The 13,722-nt window shown below is 53.2% G+C and overlaps 1 protein-coding gene across 1 annotated transcript; it reads left to right on the top strand.

Moving 5' to 3' along the window:
- Positions 1–1,393: 1,393 nt before the first annotated feature.
- SLC2A1 (solute carrier family 2 member 1) lies at positions 1,394–13,673 on the top strand. Its single transcript, XM_009564286.2, has 10 exons — positions 1,394–1,520; positions 6,428–6,520; positions 10,101–10,261; positions 10,424–10,664; positions 10,996–11,158; positions 11,238–11,425; positions 11,551–11,655; positions 11,757–11,858; positions 12,529–12,732; positions 13,099–13,673. The coding sequence occupies exons 1-10, from the start codon at positions 1,503–1,505 to the stop codon at positions 13,294–13,296; spliced, it is 1,473 nt and encodes a 490-aa protein (XP_009562581.1). The 5' UTR covers positions 1,394–1,502; the 3' UTR covers positions 13,297–13,673.
- Positions 13,674–13,722: the final 49 nt, after the last annotated feature.

The following is a 13,722-nucleotide window of genomic DNA, read 5'->3' as shown; positions in this document are numbered from 1 at the left end:
TTTTTTTTACCCAGTCCAGGGATTGGCAGAGGCTTTGTGGTTTTGCTCCTCAGGTGGGGTTTTAGGTGTGCTCCGTGCGGGATTTTGTGCCGGATGCGAGACGGGATGGCAGCACCCGGTGGGCTTTGCACTGGAGCAGGGATCGGCGCACACGCGCGTGTGCTTTCCAGGGCTTGGCAGGGCAGCTGGGGCACACACACAGCCCTGTACATGCACACACGCGTGTGCACACACACGGATGGGTGAGCACACGCGGGTGGTTGCTTGCACACGCGCATGTCCACACAGATGGCTGCACACCCCGATGCATTACATTCTCACACGTGCACACACATGCGCACATATATACACACGCATACAGGTGCACACATTTACGTGCACACACATATATGCACACACACGTATGTACAGGTGCACAGGAACACACACAGGTGCATGCACGCACATACATGTCGGTGCACAGACACACGCGTGCGCACACATATGTGAAAAAGGCTCACAAGGTGTGCAGCGAAGGGCTTGCACAAGCACACACACACACATATCGCCATGTCCAGGCACGTGTGCACAGAGATGTACACACATGTACAGGAAAGCACACACTTGCACACTCAGATGTGCACACAGTGCACACTTAGATATGTATGCAGACATACACTCGCACATTCACATGTTCACAAGCACGTGCACACGCGCACACCTGCAGTCACGTGTGCACACGCACACACACTTGTCCATACACGCTTGCATTCACACACACACGCTGTCAGTTGCAAAGGCGCAGATGCGTGAAAGCACTTGCACGCTTATGTGCAAACACAGCTGAGCGCACACTCACATACACATGTACAAGTGGTGTGCACACACGCACTCACGCACGCACAGGCACATTTGCACACGCAGAAGCACACACGCGCCATCAAACACCGATTTGCACACGCACGTGCATTCACCCTTGCACACGCTCCCTTGCACACCCACCCTTGCACACTATCCCCTTTTCCACTCCCCCCCCCGCCCACGTGCAGCCCCGCACGCGCTACCCCCTCACCCCGCCCTCCTGGCTCCTCCCTCTCCTCCCCACCTTTGGCCACGCCCCCTCTCCCCGCACGACCCAATGGGCGCCGCCTCCTCCCCCCCACCTTTGGCCACGCCCCCTCCCGCGGGGCCCAATGGCCTCCTCCCCCAACTCTGACCACGCCCCCTCATTCCGCGCGGCCCAATGGCCTCCTCCCTCCACCCTTATCCCCGCCCCCTCGCCCCGCGCGGCCCAATGGCCTCCTCCCTTTTGCCTTTGGCCCCGCCCCCTCGCCCCGCGCGGCCCAATGGCCTCCTCCTCCTTTGGCTTTGGCCCCGCCCCCTCGCCCCGCGCGGCCCAATGGGCGCCGCCGCCGCGCGGCCCCCGCCCGCCCGCGCTCTTAAGCCGCTCCAATGCCCCCGCCGCGGGCTCGCGCCGCCGCTCCGCTCCGCCGCGCCGCTGCCCCCGCCGCCCCGCGGCCGCCATGGACACCGGCAGCAAGGTGAGCCCGGGGGGACGGGAACCGCGCTGACCACAAGCCAAAACGCGCCTTTGGCTCCAGAACTTGACCCCAAACCGCGCGCTTTTCTACAAAATTTACCCCGAAACAGGGTTTTTTCTCCCCAAACTGACCCCTGAAAAGGGTTTTTTCTCCCCAAACTGACCTCTGAAAAGGGTTTTTTTCTCCCCAAACTGACCTCTGAAAAGGGTTTTTTTCCTCCCCAAACTGACCCCTGAAAAGGGTTTTTTTCTCCCCAAACTGAGCCCTGAAACAGGGTTTTTTTCTCCCCAAACTGACCCCTGGAAAGGGTTTTTTTCTCCCCAAACTGACCTCTGAAAAGGGTTTTTTTCTCCCCAAACTGACCTCTGAAAAGGTTTTTTTTCTCCTCAAACTGACCCCTGAAACAGGGTTTTTTCTCCCCAAACTGAGCCCTGAAACAGGTTTTTTTCTCCCCACACGGACCCCCACACCAGCCCGGTGCCCCCCCGCTGCCCATCGTGGCTGGGAGTGGGTTTTGGGATAAAAAAAAAAAAGCTCTTTGAGGGGGAAAAAGGCAAAGGGAAGGGCCAAAAAGAGCACTTTTGGACCCGTTTTTTGGAGGGAGAAGGAGGCAGCGAGACCCCAGAAGCACTGGGGTGAGGGCACTTGGGGACCCCCATGATGCTGGGGTCCCACTGTGTCCCCCCTTCTTCACAAAGGATCCCCCCTCTGATGCTGGGGTCCCGCCACGACCCCCCCCTTTGCACAGGAACCCCCTCTCTGATGCTGTAGTCACACCATGACCCTCCCCCTTTTCACCATCCTGACCCAAATCCCCTCAATTTCCCCCCAAAATCTGAATTTATTAAGTAATATAAACTCCCTCAGTCGGCCGGTAGCTGTCGAGTCCTCTGAGCGCCTCGGCTGTACTCGAATAAGTCGATTTATAGCGATGAATTGGGTTATTAAAGTGATGCGACGTGAGGCACTAATTGAGGAAGGTGAGTTAATTACAGTGGGGTGGTTAATGTTAGAGCCGGGGCTTCGCTCGCCCCAGCCTCCTCCAGGGATGCTGCCCCCAAAATATTCCCTTCTGGGAGCGTTTTGGGATCTATTCCAAGTATGGAGGGGTAGGGAAGGACATGAAATATTCACTCCGTGGTGGAGCAAAACACTGCGCAACGCGTAATTAAAACCAAAAATAGTAATTTTATTCCAATTAAAGCCTCCCCATATTTTTCTCCCTTACGAATGACCCCTTTTATCCCCTCCTCAAGCTTTGGAGCATTAGCATTTCTATTTTTTTTTTAAATTTATATTCATTTTTTTATGTGTATTTCATCATTTTATTATTTGATGTAAAGCTGGTTCTGCCCCAGCGCCTTTTTTTAGGGGCGAGATGTGAGTTTGGGGCCAGGAGCTGGGAACGTGACGACCGGCAGCGCCTCGATGGGGGCAGGAATTAAAAAGAAATTTGCTCTCGTAACGAAGAAATCTGATGCGCTGCCGGCCGGCCTGGACTCCCAGCCACCGAAATGGAGCCGGAGACGTGCTGCCCTCTGCTTTACCATCTTTAATAACTGCTCCATTAAAGACATTTAGGTTAGAAATGATTAATTTTTCTGAAAAGTAATTAATTGCAGGGACAATTTGCTGCAGTGTCATGGGTGATGGCTTAAGCCATCACCCATGACACCGTTTTGCGAGGGAAATAGGGGTTTTTATCGAAGCAGTTGGGATGTTGGGGGTGCTGGGAAGGGAGGGACGAGCTCGCCCCTCCACCTTTAAATTTAATATTGAACGTTACTGAAGGTGGAGATGCTTTTCTGCCCACGGAGCTGGACTGCTTCGGCTCTTTGCATGCAAAAACATCTCCCCGGCTCGTCGCAGACGCTTTTGTGGTTACAAAACTCGGAGGGTTCATGTCGCCGTCCTCGGCTGACCTTTATAAAATAATCAAATCGAGCTGCTCATCCTCGGCTTCCCCTCGCCAATAACGCCCCGGGATGCTGGCTGATCCCCACCATGCCGGTGTTTTCCCCCGTTTTTGGCTACAAACTCCACTTGCTCGGTGAACGCCGGGCTGTGGCACGCGCCGTGGCGTTGGGAGCAGGTTTTACCCAGCCCTCGGTGGGTGCGTAAGTTTTTCCTAGGCTGGGAGCCAGTGTGCAGCCCTGTTATCCCAGGCAGTGGCCGAATCCAGTTATCGTCACGCCGGCGAGCGTGTAAGATGCCGCAGGGCTGCATCCCCCTCCCCACCATGACCCCCTGCATCCAGCTCAGGGCGGGACTGCTTGGAATCAGCCTCTGGGATACTTGTTATAGCCTTGTGCCTCATTTTTATGGGCTCTCTTTTCCTGAAATTCCCTCCTGGGACAATTTATTTTTAATATTGATTTAAAGGGGTTATTAATTTCCTTGTTCCATAAGCCAGGCAGCGCTGCCATATCCTTAGTGCTGGGAGGAGGAAAATGGGTAAATAAACAAGTTGTAAAAGCCAAGTGTGGCCGCTGCAGGTTTGGGGGGGCTGTTGTCACCCCACAGATCCATATCTCCTCCGGGTGTCCCAGCTTCCGCGTTCGAGCAGCAAAGGAAGCAGGAAGCAGCAAAAAAACATCGGAATTTATGAAAATCACAAGCGCTGCATTCCCTTTCTTATAAGGAATAGGGGTTAGTAGGGAAAAAACCCACCCATGTGGGATGTCTATGGGCTGTAAATGAGTTTATTGCACAAAAGCAAGAAGAGGAAGCAGGTCGGGGTTGTTTTTAGTCCTGGACTCCAAATAAAGCTGCTGTTTTCTGCAAGCAGTTGCAAAAAACCAACCTAACAAATCTCGTGCGTGGTTTCGCGGGAGTCTCCCATGCGAGCTCGGCTTGTCCTTAAAAATAAGCTTTTTTTTTTCCCTTCTCCGAACTCGCCATCTTCAGCCTCTTCAGCCTCTCCTTTAATGGCAAGGTTAAAGCCGAAAGGCTCCCAGACGTGTTTGGAGTTGGGAAACCCAAAGGGAGCGGGAGGAGATGACTCACAGGGATCCTGCTCGGAGGGAGCCTCCGAAAGTGCTGTCAGCATCCCCCCAACCCCATCCCTTTCCCTCCCTATGCTGCTGGAGCTTAATAGCAAAACCCCTTTATCGAGGACTAGACGTTAAATTTAAGTCGTTTTTCTATTTCCTAGAGGTTCAAGTTGGAAAAGTAAGTTGATTATTTGGTTCTCGGGAAGGGTAGTGGTGGGTGTTGCTACCTGTCACCATCCCGGAGCAAAGTTCACGCTGCCGGCGTGCATCCCTATCCCTGCGGCACAGGGCAGCCGTGACTCACCGCGACGTGGGGAAGCGCCTGTCGGCTTTCCTGGAGTGGGCAAGCGAGCCCTTGGCGATGCAAAGTGAAAATTGCTCCCCCAAAAAGAGAAGGAAAAATCACCCCAAAGCCCATAAACATCCCAAAACAGAAATTTCTCCAAATCCCCATTTTTTTACCATCTTTTAACCACCCCCCCCATTTTTTAACATCTTTTAAGCACCACCTCCCCATTTTTTAACATCTTTTAATCCCTCCATTTTTTAATGTCTTTTAACCAACCCTCCCCCATTTTTTAATGTCTTTTATTCAAGAACATTTTGGCATTCCCGGTGTCACCCAGTGCAGTTTTGCGGCTCAGCAGGCAGTTGGATGAGGTTGGAGTTGAGATTTTGGATTTTTTGGGACCTGTTCCTTGTTTTTTCTTTTTTTTTCTTTTAGGATGCCAGCAACTTCCCAGCCTGTTTTTGCATTCCCAAGTGGGACATTTTCTTCTTGGGGTGGGTTTATTTGGATGTGCCGAACAACACCGAGTGCCAAGCCCTCCCTGATTAGTTGTGTTGGGGCCAAGCCTAATTAATGAGCTTCATTAACAGGGCTGTCAAACTTTAACACAGGGGGAGGCGGCTCGGCTGGAGATACGAGGTCAGCGTGCAGCACTTATCTATGTTTATGTTGTTTATTAAAATAGAGTAAGAAAATGCTTCTTAAATAAGAAAATATCCATTTTTTTTGTATCTGTGCTTTGCAATTATCCCTCCTGATTAAGGAGTTGCATTTAGATGGTCTCAGACTGGCAGCAATCCCTTGAGAATGTTACTCCAAGATGTCAGGGGAGCATCCCTGACTTGGGGTGATGCTCTGGTACCTGGGATAACTGAGGAAAGCCCAGGACCCCCCCCAAAATAAGGGGATTATAAATTTCACGTGGCTCATCTCAAAGCTGATTAACCGGGAATGTCCGATCCTGGTTCTCGGAGCTGAGTAGTGCCGGGAAAAGCTCTTGCCTGGGATAATTGGGCCGTTAACGAAGGTGGCCCAAGCGCTGGCCTGCCCTGACCCTACTCCCAAACAAGGCTCCAATTGTCGCTCCGGCTTAAGTGGGAGGAAGAGGAGGCGGGCGAAGGGTTTGCCAAATAGCCGGGATTTTGCTTAGTGACTGTTAATTAGGCTTCCATGTAAAAACTTTGTTAGCGGTGGCTGTCCAGCCCATCCTTATGCCGGGCTGGCCGGTGGCATCCCCAAAAGCGTCTGGTGCTGGCGTGCTGCCCAGGGATCACGTGGAGCCCTCAGAGGGCACCCTGCGCACCCAGATAAAACCTCCTGCCCTGCTCCAGAGGCAAAAAATTCCTGGAATCCCCAAACAGTGATTTTTTTTTTTTAATATATTTATTTTTTTAAGCCCCATACAGTATTTTTGTACTTTTTTTTTTCCTCTTAGCCCACGTGGATGATGGTAAAAAAAGCAAGTTTTCACTTTTATCCTGCCCATTCATGCCTAAACTTCACCAGCTCCCTCCTCCTTTTGCAGCTCCATGGGGGACGAGTGCCGGGGAAACTGATGGGAGGAGGACGTAGCCAGGACCCCAGTTTAACCCCTCATTTTGGGTTGTTTTTCTGTTTTCTTGCAGATGACGGCTCGCCTGATGCTCGCTGTGGGAGGAGCGGTGCTGGGTTCTTTGCAGTTCGGTTACAACACTGGTGTCATCAACGCTCCGCAAAAGGTGAGTGAGCGCCCAAGCAACCCCAACGGAGCAAAATTCCACCCCCTCTGTGCCTGAAAACAAACCGGCATCCGCTGCCAGCCAGGCTAAAATAGTACATCCCGCTAGGCAGCTTACTGCCTGTAATGGGATTTGTGAGGGAGTTGTTTAGCTCCTGCCTTCCCTGGAGAATTAGTTTCCTCCTTGCTTAGCGTTTTTGCCGGGAAAAATCTCTGGAACGCAATCAGGATGCTCTCCGAATGGGACCGCCGTAACTTTTAACCTCGGTTCTTAGTGAAGGTCTTGGAGCCAAGTAGGGTTTGAGTCATCTTAAAGCTGGGGGAATAACTGCTCCGATGGGAGCTTTGCATCCCGGAGGGTTGGGAGCTGGATGTCCCAAGGAGGAGAGGGGGTCAGCTGGAGTGGGCTGAGTGCGAAGGAGGATGGAGGGCGGGAGGCGTTTGCTCTGTCCTCTGGCACAGTGTTGGGATCCTCCAGCGACTGGTAGGTGCCTGGGAGCTTTGAAAAACTTGGCTTTTTCCCAAATTGGGTGGCTTTTTGTGGTGTTAAAGGCTTGGAAGTGTTAGCCTGGAGATCCCATGGGTAGGGCTCCCATGCCGGGTTGTGGCTGAAGGAGCAGAGCCTGTCCCCGCACCACCCTGAAGAGTTATCACCACCAGGGCACGATTTGTGCTGCCAGAGCAGCCTTCCTGCTGCAAAATCCCACCTCCAGTGCTGAAAATACTCCTTGTGGGAGAGAAGACCCCGTGCTAAAACTTTTCAGACCCCATCAGCATGGAAAGAAGAGAAAAAAGCCACAAATTGTCCTTATTTGCATTAAGGTGTTGCATTAAGTTGTGTTTAATCACATGAGGGGCCCGAGCAGCACTTCCCACGGCTGGAGGCTGCAATTCCCGTCCAGCACCCATGGCTGCGGCACACGCATCTGTCTGCCAAAAGCATCCCTGTGCCAAAAAATCCTGACTCTTGCTCGCCTTCCCCTGGACTGATCCGCGCTGGCGATGTTCATGGTTGGCTGGTGGCAAGCATCCTCCTCTGGAGATGGGCAGCGAGAGCAGCGTTTGGACAAGCAGCGAGCTGGGAAATTCCTGGAAACGCGCTGAGGAGCTGCTTTGTGCCCTTATTTATCCCAAGGTCCAGCACCACAGGGAGCAGGCGCTCTGTAATTACTGCCTTGCATCGCAGCCTGACCCCTGTATCTCGACCTGAGATGTTTCCCTGTGGCTGAAGGATTTTTTTCCATCCTCTCCTGACCCAGGTGTGGGCAGGGATCATGTCCAAGCTGGGTTCTTCCCTTGGGACTGAGCTCTGGCTCCTGCAGATGCCCAGCAAAGCAAGATGCCCTGTGGTGGGTGGTGCCTCAGTTTCCCTCATGTTTTAGGATGAAGCCCTAGGATAGGCTGTGTTTTAGGAGTGAGTAAACCAGCGAGCGACACTGCGTTTGGGATGCGGAACTGGCCAGGGGAAGGATTTGGGGTGCTCCATCAGTGGCACATAGAGAGGCGGGATGGGTGTAGTCCTGGGCGGTAGAATGCTCTGGGTGCTGGGGTTCATCCCAGCTTTTAAGGACGGGGACACAGGACTGGGATGGGGATGCGTCGGAGTTGGAATAGGAATGCATTGGGAGGGGGATGCATTGGGTTGCAGGATGAGGATGCACCATTAAAAAATAATTGGGGTGCAGGATCAGCATAAATTGGCGCACAGGGCTGGGGTTGGGATGCAGGATGGGGGTGCATCGGCATACGTGGAAGTGCAGGATTGGGAGGGGGATGCATCAGGATAAACTGGAGCACAGGACTGAGATGGGGGTTGTATTGGGATGCAGGACTGGGATGAGGAAGCATGAGAATGCATTGAGGTACATCAGGGTGCAGGATTGGGATGGGGATTCGTCAGGGCACAGGATTGGGATGCGTGGGGGTGTAGGAACTGGGGTGCATTGTACCCCTGGCTTCAGCAGCGAGTGCAGCAGCGTGTGCTGGCAGCAGCTCCCTGTGGCCTCACGGGAAGGCTCCTTTCCCAGGCGGAGCACTGAGGGCTGAGTTTGTGGTCCTTTTCACAGGAAACAGTGGCGCAGTGGCTGTGGGGTTTGCAGATGTGATGCGTGCAGGGGATGGGCCGAAAGCGGGCGAGGGCCGGAAGCAAATGCTCAGCTGAAACGAAAAGAGGGTGAGGGAGGGGGGGAAAAATCCCAGTTTCTGGGAAATGCCATCATTATTGTTCAATTTTCTCACTTTAAGCTCATCATTTTTCATCTCTTCCTTTCCCGACTGCCAGCTTGGGGTGGACTTTTCCATTGGCTCTTTTAGGAGGCGGAAAGGGGGCCAGGACAGGGGTGTGTTTGGGTGTTGGTTTTTGTTAAAACCAGAGCTCTGCCAGCACCAGGATGTCTGCTGTGACTTGGATTCCTTTTGTTCCACTTCAAGGAGAGCGAACTGAAGGCTTTTGGGGAAAGAGGGAGGAATTTAGAGCACTGCAAGGTTTGGGGTGTGTGCAGACCTGCTTACCCCTAGTCCTGGGTTCTCCAAATATCAACAATACCAATTAATTATTTTAGTAGAAAAAGGGAGGTAAAGCCCCCAAAGCATCACAGCCTCCAGGGGAAGCAGGAGGTGAACAAAATACCTTAAAATCCTGGTGGTTAAGGGGCTTTGTATAAGGAACAACTTAAAAACCCCTTCCATTATTGGAATTCATAGTGTAATTTATAGTGACCTGGCATGTATTTAATGCACTGCCTCTGCCAGGAGCTCTCATTTGTGTTTGAAGCGATGGGAAGTCCAGAAAACAAAGCACTATTGTGCAAACACTTAACTGGGAGCTGAGTGTGAGGTCTTTGGGCCACTTAATGTCCTGCAGGAGCTTCTTCTGCCTCCATGAAATCCCTGTTCCTTCCAGCCAGAGTCCGTTGGGTGCGTCACTGAGCCCTTTGCCTTTGTTTTGGGTGTGGGTGACCCTTAAATAAATCACTTTGAACTTCCAGCAGTGGGCTGGCTTTAAAAATATATTAAAACATATAAAATAAGGGTGTTCTGTGAAGGTGGTGATGAAAAACAGGCTCAGTCTTGGATGTTAGCGTTGCAGAAGCGTTGTGTTATGGAAGTGATGCAGCAAAACCCCTAGAAATGAAGATTCTGGATTATCCAGAGGTTGGGAATCGATTGGTTGCCCAGATGGCCCTGCTGTCTTCCTCACCTTCTTCCACCCCTGTGTTGCTTCTCCCCTGGAGATGGAAGCATCCCTCCCATGCCCAAGGGAGGAGCGTGACCTCCCCGTGGCTGCATGGCGAGGAGAAAGAGGCGTTTTGGCAACGCCGAGCCTCTCTCAGCAGGGCGAGAGCAGAACCCGTCTGGCTGCATTTCCCTTGCGCATCCCGGCAGGTTTCCTCCCTTGGGTTGGAGCCAAGCTACCGGCCCGGTGGCTCCTGGCCCTGTGACGCATTGTCTTGTGAGCAATGCTCGCCAGCCAAGGGCCTGTCGGTGGCTGGGCTGAGGCTGGGCAATTCGTAATGCTGATGGCACAGATGAAATGAAGATTGTTTTAACCCACAGCTTTGGTTCTGCCCCCTCTTTTGCAGGTGATTGAGGACTTCTATAACCGTACCTGGATGTACAGATATGAGGAGCCCATCACTCCTGCCACCCTCACCACGCTCTGGTCCCTCTCCGTTGCCATCTTCTCCGTTGGAGGCATGATCGGATCCTTTTCTGTGGGGCTCTTTGTCAATCGCTTCGGACGGTGAGCACTGAGCGTGGTGAACCCCAGCAGGGCGGTTGTGCAGCCTCACCCCATCCCGGCATTCCAAGGACCCCTCTCTCTTGCCAAGGGCTGGTATTTGCGTTCTCCTTCGGTCTCTGTGACACCTGTGCTGCTCCTCACCTTCCTCCCTTCCCTCCCCAGGCGCAACTCCATGCTCATGTCCAACATCCTCGCCTTTGTGTCTGCTATCCTCATGGGTTTCTCCAAGATGGCTCTCTCTTTTGAGATGCTCATCCTTGGCCGCTTCATCATCGGCCTCTACTCCGGCCTCACCACTGGTTTTGTGCCCATGTACGTGGGCGAGGTGTCGCCCACTGCCCTGCGGGGTGCGTTGGGGACCTTCCACCAGCTCGGCATCGTCTTGGGCATCCTCATCGCACAGGTAAGTACCAGAGAACTGGGTAGGAGGAATGCTGATGCTCATCAGAGTTTGCAGAGGATGGAATTTAGAGCAGCAGCACGGACCGTTGCACGTGCTGTGGATCTCTGTGGGCCTTCAGATGGACCTGGGGCTGGAGGGGTAGACCTGGGGCTCAGCAGGAGTGGGAATGCTGTAAGATCTTAAGGTTTCGGATGGGCAGCATCATAAAATGTCTGTTGGCCACCTGGAAACAACACAGCTGTCCATGTCCTGTTGATAGGAACACCCATAAGCAGCAGGTTTTACTCAGCTTGAGCTGGGAAAGGGAGGCTCAACCCCTCTTTTTCTGCAGGTGTTTGGTTTGGACTTGATCATGGGGAACGACTCACTCTGGCCACTGCTCCTGGGCTTCATCTTTGTCCCGGCCCTGCTGCAGTGCCTCATCCTGCCCTTTGCTCCTGAGAGTCCCCGCTTCCTCCTCATCAACCGCAATGAAGAGAACAAAGCCAAGAGCGGTGAGTGACTCCCATCTCTTCACATCATGCGGGAGGTGGTCCTTGGCTTCTCCTAACCCCATCCCTCACTTCCCTGTAGTCCTCAAGAAGCTGCGAGGCACAACGGATGTCAGTAGTGACCTCCAGGAGATGAAGGAGGAGAGCCGGCAAATGATGAGGGAGAAGAAGGTCACCATCATGGAGCTCTTCCGTTCCCCCATGTACCGCCAGCCCATCCTCATCGCCATCGTCCTACAGCTGTCTCAGCAGCTCTCGGGGATCAACGCTGTGAGTTTGGGGGGCTCTGGGATGCCGTGAGGCAGCTTGTTCCACCCAGAGCTGGGGTTGTGCTGGGTCCAGGTCACCATTGCATAGTGGGTTGATGCCGCATCTGACATCTCTGCTCTTTCCAGGTCTTCTACTACTCCACCAGCATCTTTGAGAAGTCTGGTGTGGAGCAGCCCGTCTATGCCACCATCGGTTCCGGCGTGGTGAACACTGCTTTCACTGTGGTTTCGGTGAGTTTCAGCTCACTGAGCTCTCATCAGGAAAGGTGGGGAGGAAGGAGCTTCCCTCCAGGCTGAGTACGTGCTGATGGATGTGTGTCTGTATCCAACAGCTCTTTGTGGTGGAGCGAGCCGGACGCAGGACCCTCCACCTCATCGGCCTGGCAGGGATGGCAGGGTGCGCCGTGCTCATGACCATTGCCCTGACTCTGCTGGTGAGTGGTGGGCACTGAATCATGGAATGGTTTGGGTTGGAAGGGACCTCCAAGCCCATCCAGTCCCACCCCCTGCCATGGGCAGGGACCCCTCCCACTGGATCAGGGCCTCCAAGCCCCATCCAACCTGGCCTGGAACCCCTCCAGGGATGGGGCAGCCACCACTGCTCTGGGCAGCCTGGGCCAGGGCCTCCCCACCCTCACAGCAAAACATCTCTCCACCAGATCTCATCTCAATCTCCCCTCTTTCATCTGAAAACCTTTCCCCTCATCCTGTCCCTGCACTGATTGATAAAAAGCCCCTTCCCCAGCTTTCCTGGAGCCCCTTTCAGTACTGGAAGCTTTCCCAAAGCTTTTTCAGGGAAGGTCTCCCTGGAGCATTTTCTTCTCCAGGCTGAACAACCCCAGTTCTTTCAGCTGAGCTTGGGAGCCGGTCCTGCATACCGCCCCTTGCAGGAGGAGATCTAGTTGTAGAGGAGGAAGGACTTGTCCTCCTAGAAGTGGTGGTTGAGCGTCATTCCCTGATGCCCAGATCTCTCTTGAGGTCCCAGAAATCCATTTTCCCATGTGGAGAAACCTCATGGCTTCTTTGCATGTCTCCTCATCTGGGATGTCCGGGTCCTTTTTCCCCTTCATGGAACTGACCTTCTGTCTCCCTCCCTTGGACTAGGACCAAATGCCCTGGATGTCCTACCTCAGCATTGTGGCCATCTTTGGGTTCGTGGCCTTCTTTGAGATCGGCCCAGGCCCCATCCCTTGGTTCATCGTGGCAGAACTGTTCAGCCAAGGCCCTCGTCCTGCTGCCTTTGCTGTTGCTGGCTTGTCCAACTGGACCTCCAACTTCATCGTGGGCATGGGCTTCCAGTACATCGCGGTAATCCTCTCCTGGTGCTCCTGGTGGGATCAGGGTTGGGAGTGCCGGGCGATTCCTTGGGTTGCGTGTCTCATCTTGAGCCTTGGAACCTGGACTGAGGTGGTTTGGTGTGGTAAACGCCCCAGAGGAAGAGGGATGGATGGTGCCAGGATCCGGGGAAGGAGCAGGGAGTTGGATTTTATCCTTATGAATCTGTTCCAACTTGAGATATTCCATGGAAGGGGGAAGGAGGACCCAGATCTTGGGCTGTGTGGGCAGGAGGTCATGGAGGGGACAAGGTAGGGTCCTCCACTCCTCACTCGGAATGCGTGAAGCACCATCTCCATCCACCTGCTCACCCCTTCTTCCTCTTTTCCTCCTTCCTAGCAACTCTGCGGCTCCTACGTCTTCATAATCTTCACGGTGCTGCTAGTCCTCTTCTTCATCTTCACTTACTTCAAGGTGCCGGAGACGAAGGGTCGGACCTTTGACGAAATCGCCTCCGGATTCCGGCAGGGGGGAGCCAGCCAGAGCGACAAAACCCCGGATGAGTTCCACAGCTTGGGCGCAGACTCCCAGGTCTGAGGCGTTTGGTGGGATTCGCTCCTTACAACACTTTGTACAGAAACCAGGAAGGAGGGAGCGGGGGGGCCAGCTCCTGCGCATCCACCACTGTCCCAGACTCCCCCTCTGGTTTATTTGGGGACAGACTGACCTATTTTATTATTATTGTTACTATTTTTTTTCTGCTAGAAACGATTTTTTTTTTTTTTAGCTGGTTTCGCGTCCAGGATTTCAAACCCAATCGGTGTTTTACAACCCAACCCCACCAGCGGGATGGGATGGGTGGCTCCCACGTTTTTTAACGACGCGATAGGTTCTTTAACGAGCAATCACGTAGCGGAAGGTTTTAAAGCTGGAAACTTTTTTAACGTTCTAATCGTAGAAAAAAAAAAAAAGAAACAAAACACCTAAATTGACTAAATCTGAACCAACAATTGTTTTTTTTTT

This window comes from Cuculus canorus, chromosome 21 (genome assembly GCF_017976375.1).
Source record: "Cuculus canorus isolate bCucCan1 chromosome 21, bCucCan1.pri, whole genome shotgun sequence".
Lineage (NCBI taxonomy): Eukaryota > Metazoa > Chordata > Aves > Cuculiformes > Cuculidae > Cuculus > Cuculus canorus.
Note: the sequence above shows the minus strand (reverse complement) of the source record. Positions and strands in the feature narration are given on the sequence as shown.

What these genes read in the sequence shown, in the direction of transcription:
- SLC2A1 (XM_009564286.2), top strand. An exon ending in AGAGAACAAAGCCAAGAGCG is followed by an intron (nt 11,159 to 11,237) that starts GTGAGTGACTCC and finishes ACTTCCCTGTAG; the next exon opens with TCCTCAAGAAGCTGCGAGGC. An exon ending in CTGCTTTCACTGTGGTTTCG is followed by an intron (nt 11,656 to 11,756) that starts GTGAGTTTCAGC and finishes TGTATCCAACAG; the next exon opens with CTCTTTGTGGTGGAGCGAGC.